Here is a 23263-nt window from a genome sequence, read left to right on the forward strand (position 1 = left end):
GACACTGAGGATATAACGCCAGTCTCTGACACTGAGGATATAACGCCAGTCTCTGACACTGAGGATATAGCGCCAGTCTCTGACACTGAGGATATAACACCAGGCTCTGACACTGAGGATATAACGCCAGGCTCTGACACTGAGGATATAACGCCAGGCCCTGACACTGAGGATATAGCGCCAGTCTCTGACACTGAGGATATAGCGCAGGTCTATGACACTGAGGATATAACACCAGTCTCTGACACTGAGGATATAGCGCCAGGCTCTGACACTGAGGATATAGCACCAGTCTCTGACACTGAGGATATAGCACCAGTCTCTGACACTGAGGATATAGCACCAGTCTCTGACACTGAGGATATAGCGCCAGGCTCTGACACTGAGGATATAACACCAATCTCTGACACTGAGGATATAACACCAGTCTCTGACACTGAGGATATAGCGCCAGTCTCTGACACTGAGGATATAACTCCAGTCTCTGACACTGAGGATATAACTCCAGTCTCTGACACTGAGGATATAACGCCAGTCTCTGGCACTGAGGATATAACGCCAGGCTCTGACACTGAGGATATAACGCCAGTCTCTGACACTGAGGATATAACGCCAGTCTCTGACACTGAGGATATAACGCCAGTCTCTGGCACTGAGGATATAGCGCCAGGCCCTGACACTGAGGATATAACGCCAGGCTCTGACACGGAGGATATAGCACCAATCTCTGACACTGAGGATAAAGCGCCAGGCTCTGACACTGAGGATATAGCGCCAGGCTCTGACACTGAGGATATAACGCCAGTCTCTGACACTGAGGATATAACGCCAGTCTCTGACACTGAGGATATAACGCCAGGCTCTGACACTGAGGATATAACGCCAGTCTCTGACACTGAGGATATAACGCCAGTCTCTGACACTGAGGATATAACGCCAGTCTCTGGCACTGAGGATATAGCGCCAGGCCCTGACACTGAGGATATAACGCCAGGCTCTGACACGGAGGATATAGCACCAATCTCTGACACTGAGGATAAAGCGCCAGGCTCTGACACTGAGGATATAGCGCCAGGCTCTGACACTGAGGATATAGCACCAGTCTCTGACACTGAGGATATAACGCCAGTCTCTGACACTGAGGATATAGCGCCAGTCTATAACACTGAGGATATAACGCCAGTCTATAACACTGAGGATATAGCGCCAGTCTCTGACACTGAGGATATAACACCAGTCTCTGACACTGAGGATATAACGCCAGGCTCTGACACTGAGGATATAACGCCAGTCTCTGACACTGAGGATATAACGCCAGTCTCTGACACTGAGGATATAACGCCAGTCTCTGACACTGAGGATATAACGCCAGTCTCTGGCACTGAGGATATAACACCAGTCTCTGACACTGAGGATATAGCACCAGTCTCTGACACTGAGGATATAACTCCAGTCTCTGACACTGAGGATATAACGCCAGTCTCTGACACTGAGGATATAGCGCCAGTCTCTGACACTGAGGATATAACACCAGTCTCTGACACTGAGGATATAACTCCAGTCTCTGACACTGAGGATATAACGCCAGTCTCTGACACTGAGGATATAACGCCAGTCTCTGACACTGAGGATATAACGCCAGTCTCTGACACTGAGGATATAACGCCAGTCTCTGGCACTGAGGATATAACGCCAGGCTCTGACACTGAGGATATAACGCCAGTCTCTGACACTGAGGATATAACGCCAGTCTCTGACACTGAGGATATAACGCCAGTCTCTGGCACTGAGGATATAGCGCCCAGTCTCTGACACTGAGGATATAACGCCAGTCTCTGGCACTGAGGATATAGCGCCAGTCTCTGACACTGAGGATATAGCGCAGGTCTATGACACTGAGGATATAACACCAGTCTCTGACACTGAGGATATAGCGCCAGGCTCTGACACTGAGGATATAGCACCAGTCTCTGACACTGAGGATATAGCACCAGTCTCTGACACTGAGGATATAGCACCAGTCTCTGACACTGAGGATATAGCGCCAGGCTCTGACACTGAGGATATAACACCAATCTCTGACACTGAGGATATAACACCAGTCTCTGACACTGAGGATATAACGCCAGGCTCTGACACTGAGGATATAACTCCAGTCTATAACACTGAGGATATAACGCCAGGCTCTGACACTGAGGATATAACGCCAATCTCTGACACTGAGGATAAAGCGCCAGGCTCTGACACTGAGGATATAACGCCAGGCTCTGACACGGAGGATATAGCACCAATCTCTGACACTGAGGATAAAGCGCCAGGCTCTGACACTGAGGATATAGCGCCAGGCTCTGACACTGAGGATATAACGCCAGTCTCTGACACTGAGGATATAACGCCAGTCTCTGACACTGAGGATATAACGCCAGGCTCTGACACTGAGGATATAACGCCAGGCCCTGACACTGAGGATATAGCGCCAGTCTCTGACACTGAGGATATAGCGCAGGTCTATGACACTGAGGATATAACACCAGTCTCTGACACTGAGGATATAGCGCCAGGCTCTGACACTGAGGATATAGCACCAGTCTCTGACACTGAGGATATAGCACCAGTCTCTGACACTGAGGATATAGCGCCAGGCTCTGACACTGAGGATATAACACCAATCTCTGACACTGAGGATATAACACCAGTCTCTGACACTGAGGATATAACACCAGTCTCTGACACTGAGGATATAACGCCAGTCTCTGGCACTGAGGATATAACGCCAGTCTCTGACACTGAGGATATAACGCCAGGCTCTGACACTGAGGATATAACGCCAGTCTCTGGCACTGAGGATATAACGCCAGTCTCTGACACTGAGGATATAACGCCAGGCTCTGACACTGAGGATATAACGCCAGTCTCTGGCACTGAGGATATAACGCCAGTCTCTGACACTGAGGATATAACGCCAGGCTCTGACACTGAGGATATAACGCCAGTCTCTGACACTGAGGATATAACGCCAGTCTCTGACACTGAGGATATAACGCCAGTCTCTGGCACTGAGGATATAGCGCCAGTCTCTGACACTGAGGATATAACGCCAGTCTATAACACTGAGGATATAGCGCCAGTCTCTGACACTGAGGATATAACTCCAGTCTATAACACTGAGGATATAACGCCAGTCTATAACACTGAGGATATAGCGCCAGTCTCTGACACTGAGGATATAACTCCAGTCTATAACACTGAGGATATAACGCCAGTCTATAACACTGAGGATATAACGCCAGTCTCTGGCACTGAGGATATAACGCCAGTCTCTGACACTGAGGATATAACGCCAGTCTCTGACACTGAGGATATAACGCCAGTCTCTGACACTGAGGATATAACGCCAGGCCCTGACACTGAGGATATAGCGCCAGTCTCTGACACTGAGGATATAGCGCAGGTCTATGACACTGAGGATATAACACCAGTCTCTGACACTGAGGATATAGCGCCAGGCTCTGACACTGAGGATATAGCACCAGTCTCTGACACTGAGGATATAGCACCAGTCTCTGACACTGAGGATATAGCACCAGTCTCTGACACTGAGGATATAGCGCCAGGCTCTGACACTGAGGATATAACACCAATCTCTGACACTGAGGATATAACACCAGTCTCTGACACTGAGGATATAACACCAGTCTCTGACACTGAGGATATAACGCCAGTCTCTGGCACTGAGGATATAACGCCAGTCTCTGACACTGAGGATATAACGCCAGGCTCTGACACTGAGGATATAACGCCAGTCTCTGGCACTGAGGATATAACGCCAGGCTCTGACACTGAGGATATAACGCCAGTCTCTGACACTGAGGATATAACGCCAGTCTCTGACACTGAGGATATAACGCCAGTCTCTGGCACTGAGGATATAGCGCCAGGCCCTGACACTGAGGATATAACGCCAGGCTCTGACACGGAGGATATAGCACCAATCTCTGACACTGAGGATAAAGCGCCAGGCTCTGACACTGAGGATATAGCGCCAGGCTCTGACACTGAGGATATAACGCCAGTCTCTGACACTGAGGATATAACGCCAGTCTCTGACACTGAGGATATAACGCCAGTCTCTGGCACTGAGGATATAGCGCCAGTCTCTGACACTGAGGATATAACGCCAGTCTATAACACTGAGGATATAGCGCCAGTCTCTGACACTGAGGATATAACTCCAGTCTATAACACTGAGGATATAACGCCAGTCTATAACACTGAGGATATAGCGCCAGTCTCTGACACTGAGGATATAACTCCAGTCTATAACACTGAGGATATAACTCCAGTCTATAACACTGAGGATATAACGCCAGTCTATAACACTGAGGATATAGCGCCAGTCTCTGACACTGAGGATATAACTCCAGTCTCTGACACTGAGGATATAACGCCAGTCTATAACACTGAGGATAAAGCGCCAGGGTCTGACATTGAGGATATAGCGCCAGGCTCTGATACTGCTCTGCGAGTCAAACACACTGCAGCACAAAGAGGGAACGATTCATCTGTGTGAATGGATGATCACAACACATGGTATGTCATTGCGCCGCACAATGGGGGTAATTCAGACCTGATTGCTCGCTAGTGTCACAACTGCGCATGCGTATGCACCGCACTGCGCAGGTGCATCACACAGGTACAAAGCAGATCGCCGCTCAGTGATAGCTTTGTGCGAAGAATCCTTTTGCACGGGCATTCGCAAGGAGATTGACAGGAAGAGGGCGTTTGTGGGTGGTAACTGACCATTTTCAGGGAGAGGTTGGAAAAACGCAGGCGTGTCCAGGCGTTTGCAGGGAGGGTTCCTGACGTCAGTTCCGATCCCGGACAGGCTGATGTGATCGCAGCGGCTGAGTAAGTCCTGGGCTGCGCAGAGACTGCACAAGATGTGTTTGTACAGCTCTGCTACACAAGCGATCGCACACTTGCAAAGCAAAAATACACTCCCCCTGTAGGCGGTGACTATGTGATCGCAGCAGTGCAAAAAAACCCTAGCGAGTGATCAAGTCTGAATTAGGACCAATGTCTGAAGTCACAAGCAGGTGTGAATCCGGAATCTTTGCATGTAGCTGGAAAAGTAGCAATAATCACATACTTACCCATATTCAGAGAGGAAGACAATCAGACACCGCAAATCATTGTCCCCCAGAACCATCTCTTTCTTTTCTATTGTTTGTGTATTTGTGCCAATGTCAGTACATGATGTCACAAGAACGGTTTGCGCTACGTACAGCTCTGTACCTTTGTAGATTATAAAGCGAGTTTACTATAAAACACAGTCGGTTACCTTTAGCCGGTTGCCTTCATCACCAACAGAAGTGCGACAGCTATATGTAATTAATACCAGGATTTGGGACACACACGTTCATAACCTGTAAGATCAAACATATAAAATACACCTGTAACAGTATGAGGTTGTCACATATATCTGCAGAGGGCTGTTCTGATACATTCACATAGCTAACATAAATATAATCAACTGGATGTATCTAAGGCAGTATGGGGGGTATTCAATTAGCTCCGACAATTTCGGAGCTATGGAATTCACCTCCCTGCATATTCAATTGCGGGCCGTTTTCGGCCGTTTTTTTTAAGGCATTTTTCGCCAATGCCTTTTCAGTTGGTTTTTTTTTTTTTAGCGAAAAGGCATTGGCGAGAAATGCCTCAAAATCGGCTAAAACGGTCCCATGTTTTTGCCGGCGCAGATGCGAAAACGCATGGATTCGCCAATCCACATTTTTTTTCACTCCTGGCGAATTTTTCACCTAGGCAAAAAACGTCCTTGCTATTGAATAGGGCGAATCCCATTCGCCCTAAAAAAAAAGTGAAAACTGCAGTTTTTGGCCTAGGCGAAAAAACAGTCCTAATTGAATACCCCCTTGAATGGGAAAGGGTCTGGATCTACTAAAGATCAATATTTTTCCCCCTGTCAGCTTTAAATAAATAAACATTGACATAACTAGAAAAGATTCTGAATTCAACTGAAAAAACAAACAAAATGGGCAGGTTTTACATGGAGAAACCCCATTAAAATGAAGAGAACCTTTAAAATGAAGAGAACCATTGAAGTCAATGGGAGAAGGTCTGTACATGAATATGCCATTCTTTTCCTCCTCACGTTTGCACTAGTTTTGAGACAAAGTTGAGTGTGTGAAATCAGCGCGTTTATTTTGGTCAGTTTCAATGGAAATTAATTCAATGGATCTGTCATAGATTTCCCATGTTCCATCAGCAATCACTGATTTCAGAAATGTTGCGATGCCCAATGGTTTGTTTTTGGCGTTTGAAAAACCAGTAACTCCTATGGCAACCTCTCTAGAATATTCTGATTTTCTCCATCGTGACTGGCCACTGGGTGGTGCTGTTTTAACACGTATGTATGAAATTCTGTTTCACCTCATTACTAATTATTAAAATGATAGAACCCATTTAGAATGATATTTTTAAGCTGAATGAGAATGCACTCTATCAATGAAGTACATCTAAGGGGCAATTCAATTATGTGCAATTCTGGCGATGGCGGTAATTTGTAGTGCACGCATTAGCTGGATTTACTATAGCCCCTACATCACATATATTAATAAACACCCCTTTAGGGCTGCAGATTTAAATTGGCAAATTTGGAGCAAAATGGGCCATTGCTGGAGTTCCAACGCAGGTTGATTTAAGGTGGCATTGCTGGCGTTCCAACGCTGTTCCAAAAGTATATTGCGCTATTCCCCACAAATTAAATTAGCCCCAAGTGTCTCATGAAAACTGGAAGGCAATTTGTCACTGCTTCTGCCTTATCAGTAGGTGGAGTGGGCCCCTTATTGTACAGTGACTCCCCTGTGATCACGTTTCAAAACATACAACAGCACGCTAAAACAGTTAGGTTTGAAAGTATGATAAAACGTTGCAGTTTTTCGCAGCGCAGCAATCAGGTCACTACTGCGCATGCACCGCAATGCGCAGGCGCGTGGTAGGGGTACAAAGCAGATCGTTGCTGGGCGATGGATTTTACTTCTTCCCAGTTGTCCACTCCTGGAATGAATATGGCTGAGATGGCTCTTGCGTTGGCCTCCACCCAGAGGAGGATTTTTGACACCTCTCGCATGGCCGCTCTGCTTCTTGTTCCCCCTTGTCGGTTTATGTACGCCCCCGCCGTGGCATTGTTTGATTGAACCAGGAGCGCCTGATCCTTCAGGAGATGGGAGGCTTGTAGAAGGGCATTGTAAATTGCCCTGAGTTCCAGGATGTTTATCGGTAAAGCTGACTTCTGAACTGATCATAACCCTTGGAACTGGGCCCCTTGGGTCACCGCTCCCCAACCCCGGAGGTTGGCATCCGTTGTCAGTAGAATCCACGAGTGGATATTGAAACTTCTGCCCTCTACCAGGTGAGGAATTTGAAGCCACCATAATAGAGAAATCCGGGCTATCGGAGATCACTTCCTGATGCATATGGAGGTGAGAACCCGACCATTTGTCTAGCAGATCCAGTTGAAACGGTCGGGCATGAAACCTGCCGTATTGGATTGCCTCGTAAGTAGCCACCATCTTACCCAGTAATCGGATGCAAAGATGTATGGACACCCTGCGAGGACTGAGCATCGAGCGGACCATAGCCTGGATAGTCAAATCCTTGTCCATCGGGAGAAACACCTTTTGAGATACCGTATCCAGTATCATTCCCAGGAAGACGCTGGATCGGTTCCAGGTGAGATTTCTGAAAATTTAGGATCCACCCATGATCCGTGAGTAGGCGAGTAGTCAGATCGATGCTGTGCAGTAGACGCTCCCTGGACACAGCCTTTATTAGGAGATCGTCCAAATAGGGGACTATGTTCACTCCCATCATGCGCAGCTGCAGCATCATCTCTGCCATGACCTTGGTGAAGACCAGGGCCGTAACTAGGTGTGGGCCAGCGGTGCGCTGCACACAGCGCATCTGCACTGAGGGCGCATCCACTGGCCCACACATGGAGCCGTGCTGCACAAATATTGCAGCGCTTGGCTACCTGGTTTAAAGCTTCCGGCCCTGGCAGCTGTCAGCGTAGTGATTGGACAGCTGCCGGGTCCGGCGCACGCTTGTCCACTATTGAGCGCAGAGCATGTGCTGCAGCAGGGGACAGTGCGGTGTCCTGGGCAGCATCAGCAGCGCACGAAAAAGGGGGACGCTGTCTGCCGTAATGTGTAAAAAGGGGACGCTGTCTGCCGTAATGTGTAAAAAGGGGGACGCTGTCTGCCGTAATGTGTAAAAAGGGGGACGCTGTCTGCCGTAATGTGTAAAAATGGGACGCTGTCTGCCGTAATGTGTAAAAAGGGGGACGATGTCTGCCGTAATGTGTAAAAAATGGGACGCTGTCTGCCGTAATGTGTAAAAAGGGGGACGATGTCTGCCGTAATGTGTAAAAAGGGGGACGATGTCTGCCGTAATGTGTAAAAAGGGGACTCTGCCGTAATGTGTCAAAAAGGGGACACTGTCTGCCGTAATGTGTAAAAAAGGGGACGCTGTCTGCCGTAATGTGTAAAAAAGGGGACGCTGTCTGCCGTAATGTATAAAAAGGGGACACTGTCTGCCATAATGTGTAAAAAGGTGGACTGTCTGCTGTAATGTGTAAAAGGGGCTCTACCTGGTGTAGTGGTGCTACCGTGCAGCGTAATTTGAATAATGGAGACTACTGTGCATCGTAGTATGAATTGGTATTATTTTGTGGCCACGCCCCTTCCCCATGAAGCCACGCCCCTATATATTTTTCGCGCCGTAACTGCCCCTATCGTGCATGGGGGGGGGGGCACCAATGCTGTTTCTTGCACACAGCGCTAAAATGCCTAGTTACGGCACTGGTGAAGACCCTCGGAGCTGTGGATAATCCAAAGGGTATGGTCTGAAACTGGAAATGGTCGTCCAAGATGGCGAACCTGAGGTAAGCCTGATGAGGGGGCCACATGGGAATGTGCAGGTAAGCATCCTTGACATCCAAAGACACCAGGAACTTCGCCTCCTCTAGAGTGGACACCACCGCCCGCAGGGACTCCATCTTGAATTTGAACACCCGCAGATATGAGTTTAGAGACTTCAGGTTCAAGATGGAGCGCACAAAACCGTCTGGTTTGGGAACGACAAAAAGACTGGAGTAAAAACCCCTGTTGCGTAATGGAGGAGGTACAGGAACTACCACCCCTGTCTGCAAAAGTTTTTGAATAGCCTCTTGCAAGGTAACTTTTGATGCGGGTAAAGCTGGTAAGCCCGATTTGAAAAACCTGTGAGGAGGGAGTGCTTGAAATTCTAGCCGATATCCGTGGAATGATGTCCCTCACCCAAGGATCCCGGCAGGACTCCGCCCACACGTGGACAAAGTGTTGAAGGCGAGCACCTACCTGAAAGTTGCCTTGTCGCTGGGGCCAACCGTCACGCGGAAGGTTTAGCGGCAGGGGATTCGGTGGTCTGGTCCAGGGAGGCAGCAGATGCAGGTTTATGGAACTTACCACAAGATCCTCTGGAAGTGGTGGAGACCCCACGGCCCCTGCCTCTGAACCTTGCCACACGAAAGGACTGCAAGGAGGGTCCGGTGTAGGAACGTCTAGCAGGTGGCGCAGCCGACGGCAGATAGGTAGACTTACCCGCTGTTGCTTGGGAGGTTCACTTATTTAATTCTTCTCCAAACAAGGGGGTATATTTACTAACATTCGTAATTTTCGGAAAAAGGTCAAAGTTCAATAACGAATGACATCGAAAGTGTAAAACTGCAACTTTTTGAATTTATTACGACTAATTTACTAAGCTGTCGTATTCGGATTTTTCATTTGTTCCGATGTCGATGTCATTCGTGTTTTTTTTACCTTTTTTACGGCAGTGATTAGCAAAACACTGCCGACTTTTTCAAAATGAATCTCGGCCGGATCTGTGTGATCCGTGCTGGGGTTCATTTTTTTTTTTTTTTAAATAAACACTGTAAAACGGAGAAAAAAAATGCGTGGGGTCCCCCCTCCTAAGCATAACCAGCCTCGGGCTCTTTGTGCCGACCCTGGTTGCAGAAATATGGGGGGAAAAATGACAGGGGTTCCCCCATATTTAAGCAACCAGCATCGGGCTCTGCGCCTGGTCCTGGTTCCAAAAATACGGGGGACAAAAAGAGTAGGGGTCCCCCGTATTTCTAAAACCAGCACCGGGCTCCACTAGCTGGACAGATAATGCCACAGCCGGGGGTCACTTTTATATAGTGCCCTGCGGCCGTGGCATCAAAAATCCAACTAGTCACCCCTGGCCGGGGTACCCTGGGGGAGTGGGGACCCCTTCAATCAAGGGGTCCCCCCCCCCCAGCCACCCAAGGGCCAGGGGTGAAGCCCGAGGCTGTCCCCCCCATCCAATTGGCTGCGGATGGGGGGCTGATATCTTTTCATTTTCACAAAAGGCTATTGTTTTTAGTAGCAGTACTACAAGGCCCAGCAAGCCTCCCCCGCATGCTGGTACTTGGAGAACCACAAGTACCAGCATGCGGCGGAAAAACGGGCCCGCTGGTACCTGTAGTACTACTACTAAAAAAATACCCAAAAAAAGACAAGACACACACACCTTGAAAGTAAAGATTTATTACATACATCCACACAAACATACAAACATACTTACCTATGGCCCCACGCAGGTCAGTCCTCTTCTCCAGTAGAATCCAAGGGGTACCTGTTGAATAAATTATACTTACCAGCTCCAGGGTCCCAGGCTCTTCGTAGCATCCATTTGTAATCCACGTACTTGAATAAAATAAAAAAACGGACACCCAAGCCACGCACTGAAAGGGGACCCATGTTTGCACATGGGTCCCCTTTCCCCGACTGCCAGAAACCACTCTGACTTCTGTCTAAGTGGGTTTCTTCAGCCAATCAGGGAGCGCCACGTTGTGGCACCCTCCTGATCGGCTGTGTGCTCCTGTACTGACTGACAGGCAGCACGCGGCAGTGTTACAATGTAGCGCCTATGCGCTCCATTGTAACCAATGGTGGGAACTTTCTGCCCTGCGGTTGACCGAAAGTGACCTCACCGCTGAGCAGAAAGTTCCCACCATTGGTTACAATGGAGCGCATAGGCGCTACATTGTAACACTGCCGTGTGCCGCCTGTCAGTCAGTACAGGAGCACACAGCCGATCAGGAGGGTGCCACAACGTGGCGCTCCCTGATTGGCTGAAGAAACCCACTTAGACAGAAGTCAGAGTGGGTTTCTGGCTGTCGGGGAAAGGGGACCCATGTGCAAACATGGGTCCCCTTTCAGTGCGTGGCTCGGGTGTCCGTTTTTTTATTTTATTCAAGTACGTGGATTACAAATGGATGCTACGAGGAGCCTGGGACCCTGGAGCTGGTGAGTATAATTTATTCAACAGGTAACCCTTGGATTCTACTGGAGAAGAGAACCGACCTGCGTGGGGACATAGGTAAGTATGTTTGTATGTTTGTGTGGATGTATGTAATAAATCTTTACTTTCAAGGTGTGTGTGTCTTGTCTTTTTTTGGGTATTTTTTTAGTAGTAGTACTACAGGTACCAGCGGGCCCGTTTTTCCGCCGCATGCTGGTACTTGTGGTTCTCCAAGTACCAGCATGCGGGGGAGGCTTGCTGGGCCTTGTAGTACTGCTACTAAAAACAATATCTTTTCATTTTCACAAAAGGCTATCAGCCCCCCATCCGCAGCCAATTGGATGGGGGGGGACAGCCTCGGGCTTCACCCCTGGCCCTTGGGTGGCTGGGAGGGGGGGACCCCTTGATTGAAGGGGTCCCCACTCCCCCAGGGTACCCCGGCCAGGGGTGACTAGTTGGATTTTTGATGCCACGGCCGCAGGGCACTATATAAAAGTGACCCCCGGCTGTGGCATTATCTGTCCAGCTAGTGGAGCCCGGTGCTGGTTTTAGAAATACGGGGGACCCCTACTCTTTTTGTCCCCCGTAATTTTGGAACCAGGACCAGGCGCAGAGCCCGATGCTGGTTGCTTAAATATGGGGGAACCCCTGTAATTTTTCCCCCCATATTTCTGCAACCAGGGTCGGCTCAAAGAGCCCGAGGCTGGTTATGCTTAGGAGGGGGGACCCCACGCATTTTTTTTTCCGGAAATAACCACTTTCCCACCCCTTCCCACTGATATACATGCACGGATCTCATGGATCCCTGCATGCCTATCCAATCACGGGGAAAAAAAGCAGGTCTGTTTTTTTTTTACGAGTTGTAATTTGTCACGGCAGTGTTTTGTTTTTTTTTGCTTTGCACTTCTTAGTAAATTACCGAGATTCATACTTAAACAGCCGCGTTTTGACCGATGGTGTATTCATTCGTAATTTTTTTCTTGGACTTCCAAAAAATTACAAATGCCCTCATCTCTGCCGTGATTAGTGTTTAGTAAATTACCGAGATGACACTTTGAAGAAAAAACGGCATCTCGGTCAAAATCGGGACCTTAGTAAATATACCCCAAGGTATCACCTGTAAAGGGAAGATTTTCCACACCCTTTTTGGATTCAGCGTCCGCCGCCCATTGACGTAACCACAGAGCTCTGCGTGCCGAAACTGCCATAGCAGTAGTGCGGCCATTTATCTTACACAACTCCTTAATAGCCTCGCTCATAAAATTTGCAGCATCCTGTATATGTTGCAGCAGAGTAACGACCTCATACCGGGGTAGAGAGTCTAAACCATCAATACCATTATCAGACCACTTTACCGCAGCCCTGGAGATCCACCCACAAACTATTGTGGGGCGTTGTGCTGCGCCTGCTGCCGTATAAATTGCCTTGAGCGTTGCTTCAATTTTACAGTCAGCTGGCTCCTTCAGGGATATAGCCCCAGGAACAGGCAGCACCAATTTCTTAGACAGTCTGGATACAGATGTATCGACTGACGGGGGTTTTTCCCAGATCTTCCTATCCTCAGCTGGAAGGTGAAAGGTAGATAAAAACCTCTGAGGAATTTTACATTTTTTATCAGTGTTTAACCATGCTTCCCTGGCCAGGGAGTTTAACTCTTTAGACACCGGAATGGTAGCTGATACATTAAAGTATAACTCCTCATCTGGTTCTGCCTCCTGATCCGGTATGTTGAGGACCTCCCTTACAGCAAAAATGAGAGCATCCACCCCAGGGGACAGAGAGCTGTCCTCGTCCATATCATCATCATCCACATCTGGCTGATCAGAATCAGACTGGAGCACCTGTGGCAGTGAGCGTTTATGGGAAACCACTAGAGGGGGCTGAGAAGCCTTCTTGGCATCTGCTGCTTTTATTCACACAATCAATGGAGTGTTTCAACACCTGCCTCTCTCTTTTAGCTGCAGCCAATTCAGAATTCACATATAGATTCATGCTCTTAAAGCTATCTAACCAGTCAGGTGCCTGTGAGCTGGGCCCTTGACGAGATAAGGAACATTGCTCACACAAGAGTGACCCCGCTGAAGACGGAGTAGAATTACAAGCAGCACAAATAACCATGTCCACAGACATTATACAGGAGAACTACAGCGCAGTCCCTTGACCAACACCCCACACAGACCCTAGAGGGCCCCTGGAGTGACACTGAGGAGCGGACACCAGCACACAGAACACAGCAGTACAATGTGTGGAAATAAGTGTATGGGATGTAAGTGCAGCAGCGCTACCGCTGGGGTGCTCCCCCCTGTCTATGACCCCCTGATACCAGTTTTAACAGTCTGTAACAGCATGGGTCCTGGAGGAGCAGCGTGCATGCAGCCTTGATGATCCGCAGCAGCAGGAAATGGTGCCTTCCCGCCGCTGGTCCCGCTCCGGGAATCCCCGCCCCTTGTAATGGAGTGCAGTCCCTCACAAAGATTATACTGGCCACAGTAGTAAGACACATGAGAAGTGCATTAAACAGTCCACACAAAACCTTAAAGTCAGTGAGCACTGCGGGGCAACAGCCCTGAGCCAGTTTGTCCACGGCGGGCACCGCAGCTCCGAGCCCGTGACCGCCGCGTGACATGCCGCCAAACTGCATCGGGGACCCGCTAACCGGGGCCCCGGTGTAACACTCACCGCACCTTGTACTTCGCCATCTGTTAGAGGGTGGCGGCTAGCTGCTGGTGTGGACACACATACTGACGATGTGTGATCAGTACCTCAGGAGCTCAGTGTCCTGTCACCTGGGATTATGAACCATTAACCCTCAGGAGGTTGGTTCAGTCCCCCCTCTAAGTACCACGAAGCAGGTAGTCTGTCTACCAAGCAGAGCTACCTGAAAATAATAAACTAAATTCAATTTAAACAAAAATCTCTGGAGCTCCAGAGAAGTGCACCCGGCACCTTGGGCACATTTTCCTAAACTGAGTCTGGTAGGACGAGCATAGAGGGGAGGAGCCAGCACACACATACACACACTAAAAGTTTTAAAGTACCAGGCTCCAGTGGACCCGATCTATACCCCATGGTACTAAAGTACATGACCCCAGTATCCACTAGGACGTAAGAGAAAAATATTTCCTCACCAGTGGCAGTTGCAGCGCAGTCCACAATTCAAATAGGGGAGCCACACCAACTGCCACCCCAAATACTGCTGTTCGGGACTCACTGGCAGTCGGTGTGTCTCCTCTGTTTGAATTGAGGACTGCGCTGCAACTGCCACTGGTGAGGAGATATTTATGTTCTCTGGAGATGGCGATAAATATCACATTTTCCAGCTTTTATGAAATAATTATGTTTTAGTAAATATCCCCCTAAAACTAAATCAAAAGTAATAAAAATAATAATAATCTACATACCTAGGCCCTCATTCCGAGTTCGCTCGCTACTGTAGCTGGTTTTAGCAGCAGTGCAAACGCTAAGCCGCCGCCCTCTGGGAGTGTATCTTAGCTTAGCAGAAGTGCGAACGAAAGAATTGCAGCGCTGCTACAACAACAAAAAAATGTGCAGTTTCAGAGTAGCTGCAGACCTACTCCTACCTTGCGATCACTTCAGACTATTTAGCTCCTGTTTTGACATCACAAAAACGCCCTGCGTTCAGCCAGCCACTCCCCCGTTTCCCCAGCCACTCCTGTGTTTTTATCTGGCACGCCTGCGTTTTTACACACACTCCCCGAAAACGGTCAGTTACCACCCAGAAAAACCCACTTCCTGTCAATCACTCAACGATCAGCAGTGCGACTGAAAAGCGTCGGTAGAGCTTGTGTAAAACTACATCGGCTTTTGTGAAAGTACGACGCGCCTGCGCAGTGCGCCCCATACGCATGCGCAGAATTGCCGTTTTTTGACCTGATCGCTGCGCTGCGAAAGAAAGCAGCTAGCGATCAACTTGGAATGACCTCCCTAGAGTAGTTAAACAACTACATAAAAGTTATTTTAACATTACATAATCTTTCCCAAGGTTATAAGACCATTTACACAAAAAACAAACAAACACTGAATAGTTGTTTTTGTTCTTAAATAATAATAAAACACAATAACAAGACATACTCAAAAAGATATTTATTAAAAATGTAACTTTTTGCCATGGTTAAAAGAAAAATGCACATTTCACATAAAAATATGTTTGTAACTCACCTAATTAAAAATAATTAACAACTAAAAAAAAAAGAAACGCGTTGCCACAAATTATGGCTATGTTGCTTTTTTTTTTTTAGTCGGCAGTCAATATGATAAAATTACTGTAGAGGGTATGACGCTCACATACCTCTATCTGTGCTTTTTTTTTTTTTTTTTAGTCGGCAGTCAATATGATAAAATTACTGTAGAGGGTATGACGCTCACATACCCCTCTCTGTGCTTTTGATATTTTGGTTTCCACAAAAAAAAAAAAAAAAAGGCCGTGCAGTTTCACAACATAATAATATATATAGTGGTAAAGTAAAAAGCACTCACTGTAACAAGTTCATATCAAGGCAAGACTGGTAGGCTGCCATTGTGGAATGATGCTATTTTAAGAGTCCCTTTGGCAGCGAAGGGTTAAGCCATGCGACATGCTGGTGTCATTTTAGTTAATACTCCCTGTGAGCAGTCACATGCAAGCAGATCCGTTTGGTTGGGGGCTACAGTCGTGGTGTTAGAGAGCCCACCCATGCCTCCTCTAGCAGCAATGCATATCCGGGCTTTGGCGACTTTCCCCCGGGGCCTGGCGCGTAGACTGGGCCTGTTCTTTTCAGTACTGCTTGAATGGAAGGGAAGGGCTGCACATGCTCGAGAATCGAGGGGTCGTCATTTCGGCTCAAGAGCAGCTGCTTAACCGCCTACGTAGGAGGGCGACGGGCTTTGTCTTCTCATCTTCTTGGTCACTTTCACATTGCCTCTGGAAGGAATACATTTGAGCAGTTGGTGAGATGAACAAATACAGTTCATGCATCTTTTACTTACGCAGATCTGAAGCTTTAGAAATAATTGCTCCACATACTGCCTTTAATTTAGTAACTCAATACTGAGCACTGCAAACCCTGTACACCAGCCTGTACTGCGTGTTCCCATTACCTACATGCACTGTGCGGTCTATAGTCACTAATATGGAATAATCGGTGAGCCTGTTACATCATAGCTATCTACATTCTGCAAACATCTGGGACCCCGTTACTCACCAGTTCCTCCTCATCTTTCACAGGCTTACACATCAGCTTCATACGGCAGAGGCGGTTACAGGCGGACACCATGTTGTATGACAGCTGGAGAAGAGAAGAAAGGAGGCGAGAGTTAGTAACAGCACACATGCCCTGGCATCTCACCAAATAATATACAGCAACACCAGCACTGACCCCATAATTCAGTGCCAAAGAAACCTACAAGGAGTTTATCGGTATCCTCACATCCGTATTCTAAATTAGGACCCTAAGAATTGATCCTAGTGTCATTATCTATGTAATAATGTAGGATGAGCCTCCAGCTGCTCCCACTGACGGTGATGGAGACATGACAGCTGAGAGCAGAACCCAACACGTGGTAAGTATAACGGGTGGGTGGATTAGGCTCTGTCGTAAAACAAGCCCAAAACTAATACTTGGATTAATGCAAATAAAAGCTTCAAATAAAGTAAGAATGAATCATATTTTATCCCAGCTCAGGCCAAAATAAAACGTAACAGCGGCACGGATTGGTTCCCTCTCTTAGTACTGCGCCTGGTGCGTCCTAGTAGTACACTGCAGCTGCTGCGTGCAGAGTATCGGAACATCCTGCAACTCTCTACAACGTACGGCTCTAAAAAGTATTGTTGAAAGTGGCAGGACAGAATGGAACATTATATATCACATAGATAATTCTGCTGTAAAGCTAATTTGCAGACTCCTTCTCTAGAGACCAAAAGCAAGAAAAGGTCGCACAAGTCGAATATTTTACAGAGAGGCCCCCTCCAAAAATGTTACCCTTATCACTCGTATCAATATACTATGGTGGGGGGTGCTACCAAAGGCAAGGATTAGAGTTTAACAAGCACAAAGGGAGAGAAAAGTTGCCTTGAAATGGTGCACAATATTTTATAAATAACATTTAACTTTTAATAGTAATATTAAAAAGAACTTGCGAAATATTAAAATGAAGACACACAAATGAATAGAAAAATAATGGGTTTTTTTAAAAGTGTATAACTCACTGTGCACAGGGTGTCCACCCAAAATGTGCCATATAGGTTAGTTATTAATAACTTATCAAGATTATTATTATTATTATTATTTATATTTGTTTTGACAAATAAGGTCCATGCAGTCAAGCCCAATAACTATAGGTTAGTACTTATTGTTCATTATTATCTGGATTAATATTCCAAAAGTTGTCAAAACAAGTATAAATAATAATAATAATAATAATAATAATAATACTCTTGAAAAGTTATTAATAACTAACCTATATGGCACATTTTGGGTGGACACCCTGTGCACAGTGAGTTATACACTTTTAAAAAAAAAACATTATTTTTCTATTCATTTGTGTGTCTTCATTTTAATATTTCGCAAGTTCTTTTTAATATTACTATTAAAAGTTAAATTTTATTTATAAAATATTGTGCACCATTTCAAGGCAACTTTTCTCTCCCTTTGTGCTTGTTAGACTCCTTCTCTATAAAGTTCCTATTTGGCCGCACCGCGCCTGTAATAGGGCCAGGCCAGGGATAACAATCCTTTGTAATGATCTCATAAAATTCACTTACAAGCTAGATTTGCGGATACTCTTGGGTGTCCGCAGTGACGACCGACCTGCTACCACTTCATGGTCAGACCTTAAATGAATTTCCGCTACCCATATGTACCCCTAAATAGATTGTAAGCTTGCGAGCAGGGCCTTCCTACCTCTATGACTGTTTGTTATCACCCATTTTGTAATTGTTATTTCAAATTGTAAAGCGCAACGGAATTTGCTGCGCTATATAAGAAACTGTTAATAAATAATAAATACAGCTTATTTAGAGCGTTAAACATGAGAGTGCGGTAACGCGGTCTGTCATTGCGTGCATCTGCAGTGTGTATTATTTTATGACATTGCTCCTAGAGGTATGCTGAACTACATAAGTGCCTCTGGAAGGTGGAAAATTAATACAATTGCAATCTGATCTCCAGAACCTTAGATGTGGTGGAAAAACCAATTCCTTAAGTGGGGAGAATAAAGCTATGCCTTCTCCCACAAGGAGGGACCCCGGACTCAATCTGCCATTCCCACACCATGCCATCATTTCAAAAAATTAAATCAAATTTTTCAGTGGCGGCACAAAAATCAGGACTCATACATTTAACGCACACTAGATAAGGAATGCACGGCTCCTATGCCCTGATCTGCAAAAACGACTCCCATACAAGGTGCAGATGTCTCACCCCAACAGTCGCAGCCATTTTGGCCTGCAAGTAGGCGACCTATAGCTCGGCCCTTAGAACAGACCCGCATCCAGTCTATAGATCAAACCAGCAGATAATATAAAAATGACAGCAGACCCCCTCCCCCAGCACACTAAAAAATTACCTGTAACCATACCTGAACCTATCTGGTAATAGAATTTCAGAGAATTGGTCACACGTGTTTGCAAAGACATGTTTAGCTGCTGAGCCACTTCAAGGCTTCTCTGATATCAGCAGTCCTAACACTACATAATGCAGTGCCCACATAGGGCCATGTGATTTGTCTACAGTAGGCCTCATGATAAAGGCTCATACTAAAACACATCCAGACGGAGAGCTAACTTACCCGGGAGCCACCCCCAGGATCTCCCATTGGCACTACAAGGAACAGCATGCCTTCCAAATACTGCTCCCATTCAATGCCTTTCTCACACATGCAGACAAACAGTGGCAATTGCTCTATCATTCCTGGAGATAATTATATATCAGGTGCTAGAAAGGGGGAGGGGGTCACAGACAAACAGCAGACAGAGGAATGATAGAGCAACTGCCACTGTTTGTCTGCAAATATAAAAATGACACATTGTCCCTTTCAATGTTTAGTTTAATGCATTGTGAAAAATGAATACATTTTAATTACTGGTGATTGCCCCAGGCCTCACCTTCCACTTCCGTCTAGCATTGAACTTTTTGAAGTTCTTCATATTAATGGAGGATCTGCTCCTGTTCACGGCCTGTTTCCTGTTCAGTGGCTGCAGGGAGGCAGAAACGTCTATTCAGTTTGTATACAGTAGCTACTTTCACACGGTACTAAAGCCCCACCTGCTGTTAGGAGGAGGGTACTGCTTTGCATTAAACCATTGTTTATGAGGCACCACTGATGCCACGGTGCTAGATAGAAAGCATTATAAAGCATAAGAAATAAAACAGAAGCACACAAGAAGTAAAAGGATTACACTAAACATAAAAAGAACAAGACACAGGTCAGGAAAAATAGTAGAAAATGGAGGTGAGACATAAGACGGAAGGAAGACAGAGTCATGCTTGTGACAGCTTATAGTCTAGGTGAGGCTGATGTAGAGCTAGTAGGAGGGAGGGAGCAGTCTTGGGCAATGAGGTGAACTTTGGAGAATCAGGTGGGGAAGGGAGTTCCAGAGATGGGAGCAACACAGGAGAAGTCTTGGAGGCGGCTGTAGTGAGAGGTGGTAATTTAGGTGAGGAGAGGCGCAAGTCAGAGGCAGAGCATAAATGAAGAGCAGAAGTGACAAGGTCAGAGATGTATGGAGCCCAGTGACAGCTCTGTAAGGCTGAGCAGCTGGTGGAATTGGCGAGCTAGTGTGCCGCTTTGCTGAGCAGGGCAGCAGAAAAGGAGCGACGGGAGAGAGAGCTTGTGTTCGCTACCACGTCTAGGACCGATTGAAGAGGGAGAGAGGAGGAGGCCAGATAGCAGGAGATTGCAGTAGTCAAAATTTGTAATGATGAGAGTGAACAAGGGTTTTAGTGAGAAGGGGGCGTATTCAAAAAATGTTACGGCGGTACAGGCAACAGGATTACACAAGGAAGTGTATATTAGGAGGGAATCTGAGGGAGGAGGTGAAGAGGACACCAAGGTTTTGTGCCTGGGCAACAGGACAGTGAGGCTGTGTCATCATGTGTGAGGGGAGAAGGGCAAAGGGTAAGTGTATATAAGCTCCAGTTCCGCCATGTGTGTTGGGACATCCGGGCGGAGATGGCAGAGAGGAAAGCTGAAATACAGGAGAGATCAGCGGAGGAGAGGCTTATTTAAATAGGGAAACAAGGTAAAAAGCACTTTTTGCTATACTATCACTTGATGCAATGTAGTACCCTCTTCCTGCCAGCAGGTGGGATAATGCACTCACGAGTCATCTGCTGATAGAACATTCCATAGCCGTGCAGGCTGCACAAAAACATTATGCAAAATACGCTGATCACTAACCTTAATCCACGGGTGAATGAGACACTCCACCGCCGTCATCCTGTCACTATAGATACCGAAAGAAAAAAACATTTACATCAGTTTGCCAGATAACAAAACTAATACTCCCACAGAGATTCATGCAGAATAAGCAAAGAGAACATGGATTACACTAGGGATGGCCATTGATCATCGATGATTTGAAATAATCGACGGCCTATGACCAATGGTAACTACTTTTACCATTGATGGGGGAGAACAAGATGGTTGCTCACCATTGATGCTAAAGAGCTACCATTTTTTTTTTGTATAGCGTGGGGGAGGGGGACTATGGGGCGGACTCATGATGATGCAAATGCAGCGCCACACCCCCAGTACCTCCCACCTGACAGTAGGCAAATATGGGCCGTAGTAGATTGGTGGCTCAGATGATAGGGTGGTAACACAGCCGTGCAGAGTGGCAGTTGTAGAAGCCAGTATAATATTTGGCTGTATAGGAAGCAACATTATGCAAACATGGAGACTATTATGCCATAAGTGGTCAGAGTTAAGTCTGAATAAGGTACCTGGGATTTTTAAGTAGCAGCTGCTGTATGAATTCTTTGGCCATGTCACTAGTCTGCTTGAAGTAGCGATCGTCAAACTCGTAATTCCCGGACACCACGTTGGTCAGCGTTTCGGCATCTGTTTCGCCTTGGAATGGGGACAAGCCACTGAGTCTGTAGGAAACACAGAGCATACCGACTCACTGGTCACATGCGCTGCATACACGGACCCCCATCATAAACAGTACAAGACATTTCATTTTCTCTCTCTCTCTCATATATATATATATATATATATATACATACATACATACATACATACATACATACATACATATATATATATATATATATATATATATACACACACACACACACACACACACACACACACACACACACACATACACACAATGGGGAGATAGGGATACCGGCGACAAGTGCGGCTAAAAACAGTAATTTAATGTGCTTAAAATTAAAAGCCCAAAAAAATTATAAAATTGTAAAACCAAGTTTTAATGTATGAGAGTAAAAACAGGTTCAAAAACAGGAGTTTTTAAAATACAAGAAAAAAACAAGAAGATTTTTTTTTTTTCATATAAAAGACCATATGAAAATAATGAATGTAAAGGATAGGAAATCAGACTTAACTTGAAATCAGTGGGGGGTCAGTGCAGGCCCAACGCGTTTCGTCTCAGACTTCTTAAAGGGGACCCCTATTTTAAAAACTCCTGTTTTTGAACCTGTTTTTACTCTCATATACATTAAAACTTGGTTTTACAATTGTATAATTTTTTTGGCTTTTAATTTTAAGCACATTAAATTACTGTTTTTAGCTGCACTTGTCGCCGGTATCCCTATCTCCCCATTTTTTTATACCTTTTAACAATACTATACCAGTGTTGTATTTTTAGGGTTTGGCTGACACCATTTGATAAGGTTACGTGGGCTTTTATAGTGTATTTTATTACACTTGTAACGTATTATTCGTTTACATACTGAGATTTCACCTCACAAGTGGCGCTGTACTATTTCCTTTTGCATATATATATATATATATATATATATATATCTACACATATACATATATTATACAAGCATTCGTACAGTAATGTATATTATATAAAACATCTTCTGAAGAATAATCTGCTATAGAATAATTAGTGTCCATAAAATGGTCCATAGTAAAATTACCATATTTCTAGTGCGGGAAAGGTGTGTAAAGATGTATACATGTTCCAGTATGTTCATTTCTTACTATTACATTAGTATTCTCTTGTGAATCAGGAGCATAGTGTACTTACAGAATATACGTAATCACTCCGATGCTCCTATGAAAAAAATTGAAGAAAAAACATTTGTAAAAGTATAATTCCAAGTTTTTGGTGGCCAATTTTACAAATGAATCCCCCAAATTCCTTACTTCATCATAACTTACATTTGGAGATGCGTCGTCTAAAAACCTAGGGGGGTCATTCTGAGTTGATCGTTCGCTAGCTATTTTTTGCAGCGCTGCGATCAGATAGTCGCCGTCTATGGGGGAGTGTATTTTCGCTTAGCAAATGTGCGAACGCTGTTGCAGCCGACGGCACAAAAAAGTTTTGTGCAGTTTCTGTGTAGGTCTGGACTTACCCAGCCGCTGCGCTCACTTCAGCCTATCCGGGACCGGAATTGACGTCAGACACCCGCCCTGCAAACGCTTGGACACGGCTGCGTTTCTCCAACCACTCCCTGAAAACGGTCAGATGACACCCACAAACGGCCTCTTCCTGTCAATCTTCTTGCGGTCGGCTGTGCAAATGGATTCTTCGTTAAAGCCATCGCCCAGCACCGATACGCTTTGTACCCGTACGACGCTCCTGCGCATTGCAGTGCATACACAAGCGCAGTTTTGCCGAGTTTTGACCTGATCGCAGCGCTGCAAAAAATAGCTAGCGTGCGATCAGGTCGGAATGACC

General features: G+C 46.1%; 1 protein-coding gene across 4 annotated transcripts in view; it reads right to left on the reverse strand.

Annotated features, from left to right (window-relative positions):
- Positions 1-15474: 15474 nt before the first annotated feature.
- The window catches only part of LOC134980338 (death-associated protein kinase 2-like), a 121762-nt gene continuing 113973 nt past the window's right edge, over positions 15475-23263 (reverse strand). For all 4 annotated transcript variants that reach the window (XM_063947123.1, XM_063947125.1, XM_063947124.1 and 1 more), the window contains 6 exons: positions 22610-22636; positions 21327-21479; positions 20782-20827; positions 19487-19576; positions 16587-16670; positions 15475-16306 (listed from right to left, as the gene is read on the reverse strand). In XM_063947123.1, the coding sequence (XP_063803193.1) occupies positions 16226-16306; positions 16587-16670; positions 19487-19576; positions 20782-20827; positions 21327-21479; positions 22610-22636 (481 nt within the window). In that variant the 3' untranslated portion in view covers positions 15475-16225. The remainder of the gene's footprint in view (positions 16307-16586; positions 16671-19486; positions 19577-20781; positions 20828-21326; positions 21480-22609; positions 22637-23263) is intronic.

This window comes from Pseudophryne corroboree, chromosome 12 (genome assembly GCF_028390025.1).
Source record: "Pseudophryne corroboree isolate aPseCor3 chromosome 12, aPseCor3.hap2, whole genome shotgun sequence".
Lineage (NCBI taxonomy): Eukaryota > Metazoa > Chordata > Amphibia > Anura > Myobatrachidae > Pseudophryne > Pseudophryne corroboree.